Genomic DNA, 2,411 nt, shown 5'->3' on the forward strand with positions numbered 1-2,411 from the left:
CCTTCGTTCCTGGAGGGTGGGGGATACCTGCAAGGGACTCCGATGCTTAAGTTAGCAAGGGTATTAAGCAGGTATTGAGTAGAATCAGAGTATGAGTTATACCTGGGTGCTCCAGTGTATTTATAATGGTGAAATGTGGCCTCCTGTGGATAAGATAAGTTAGTTATCTTATCTTATCTTTATCTTATCTTTAAGTGAGGTCATCTTTAAGGGAACCGGCTTTATCTCTATGGGCTTGGGCTGCCCTTGGATTTGGGACGTGTTCCTCTATTTGGGCCCTTTGTTTGGGCTTTCCTGTGTCTTGGCCGAGCTCTTTGAGAAGAGGTCGGGTTATCCTGACCTGAAGAGGTCGGTCGCTTTGTCTGTAGAACATCGCGGGTTGGACAACTCGACCCCAGGGTATGAACACCTAGCAAAACCTAGAACACACTCGTGGAAGATTGAAAGCCAAGTGAAGAACAACCATGAGCCACAACATAGAGTTAATCTCTTCTTCAGCCAAAGCAATTGAAAGACATGTTGCCTTGCTCACTAAAATCCTTGTTCGTCTTCCCCTCAGAGATGTCATGGCCTTCAAACGTGTCTCCAAGCGGTGGCTTTCTCTCATCTCTGACCCTTATTTCTCTCAGTGCCGCACCACCGTCCAAGGAACAAGATTCTTCAGTTTGATCCTAGATCCCAACTTCATCGATCTTCAACATCGTGAATTAACATTGTTCTACTTCAATAAGAAGATTCTTATACCGTGCCGCCGCCGTCTCATATTTTGTCCCAAACTCCCCGATAATTATTCATATATATTACAATCTTGCAACGGCTTGATGTTTGTCCGCAAATTCAGTGACAGGTTTATCTATAATCCCTCCACAGGAGACAAGAAACTCTTGCCCTCACCCTTTCCATGGTTTGATAAATCACCCTTTGTGGAGTACTCCCTGGCTTTTGATCCCTTGCGATTTCTTGGTTATAAGCTGATCTGCATTTTCCATGGCAAGTCTTTAAAGGAAGATTGCCACCATACCATGGTTTACTCCTCAGAATCCGGTGCCTGGAATCCGTATCGTTCTTCCTTCTCGGCTCCCACAGACATGGGTTTTGCATATGATTTTTATTTCCAGGACTTGGTTTACTGGATCGGTAGCAAAAGCAAATCGACGCTGCATTTTGATCTGAAGGAAGAGTACGTGAAGGTCGACTTGCCTCCTTTGCCTCCAGGACCTCAAGATCTTAATGTTGGCGGCCATGTTTACTTGACTTCGCTGGAACTTAACTCAAAAGAAGCTTATAATGGATATGGATACATTCTTGCACCTGCACGCGGTTACATGAATTTGGTTGGATTTGACTTTGAATTTTGTATGCCCGTGTTCCGGTTAAAGGAAGATGATTATTCTTCATCAAGGTCATGGGTTCTTATGCACGGCGTTGATCTTTGACGTACAAATCTTAAACGTAATTTGGATATAAATTTTGTTGGAAACTACAGCATACAACATCTCATTAAAGATGGTCATGAATATGAAATGACTTTGTTGTTACTGATAGCTGGAAAAGTTATTGCTCTCCGGTTAAAGGATCAGACCAGTTGTGATGTGTTTGACTTTGGCATAAAAATAAAAGTAAGTAATCCCCGCCATATTAATAATTTTGTGCTGTCCAGGCTTACCAGAAGAGAAGACCTGAAGAGTTTTCCCATAATTGACTAACCATGGGCATATACAATGTAACCTATGAGTTTTTTATGCTTCTAGTTCCAAGCCAAGAGTTCTGAGAGAAGCTAGACACCCTGCCTATTTTTTTCACCTCGCAACAGAAAACCTATTGGGAGACTTTCTACCAAGAGGAATGATGGCTCTACTGATAACTCCGACCCTCACAGAATGAAAATGAAGTATGAAACTATTGTTTGCAAATACTATCTCGAGGTACGTTAAATCAATGTCAAATTTTGCTTAGCAAGTCTATTTTGTTTGCAATAAACCACAATGAAACTTATGTACTTACAATGACCTATTTTGTTTGTAGCCTGGTCACAATAAGAAGAGCTCTAAGAAAAGAAAAGATACAATGATTGGAGGGAGTGGTGCATCTCAAGAGCATGTAGCTATGAAGGATGAAGATGCTAATTAATTGGGCAAAATATATTGGGAGAAAATCTTAGAAACTACGGATGCTGAAGCAGCAACCACTGGTGAGGGAAGTGGTTCAGCAACCCCACAGGCTGCAGTTGTAAAAGCCATTTCATTTGTTGCATATTTCATTTGCTATTTGCCATTGAATTTTATCTCACACCTACTATTTTGTTTCTTGTTTCAACTCCAGGAACCTCAACCAAATTTTCAACTAAATCTTCTACAAAAGCCTCAACCACAACCTTCATCAAATCCTGCAACAAATAGAAAGCCTGTTAA

The 2,411-nt window shown here is 41.4% G+C and overlaps 1 protein-coding gene across 1 annotated transcript; it reads left to right on the top strand.

Annotated features, from left to right (window-relative positions):
- Nucleotides 1–464: 464 nt before the first annotated feature.
- LOC107466462 (F-box protein At5g07610-like) lies at nt 465–2,130 on the top strand. Its single transcript, XM_016085440.1, has 3 exons — nt 465–1,402; nt 1,487–1,619; nt 2,026–2,130. Exons 1-3 carry the CDS (start codon nt 465–467, stop codon nt 2,128–2,130), a joined length of 1,176 nt encoding a protein of 391 aa, XP_015940926.1.
- The last annotated feature ends 281 nt before the right edge of the window (nt 2,131–2,411 follow it).

The sequence above is a fragment of the Arachis duranensis genome, chromosome 9 (genome assembly GCF_000817695.3).
Source record: "Arachis duranensis cultivar V14167 chromosome 9, aradu.V14167.gnm2.J7QH, whole genome shotgun sequence".
NCBI classification, from domain to species: Eukaryota; Viridiplantae; Streptophyta; class Magnoliopsida; order Fabales; family Fabaceae; genus Arachis; species Arachis duranensis.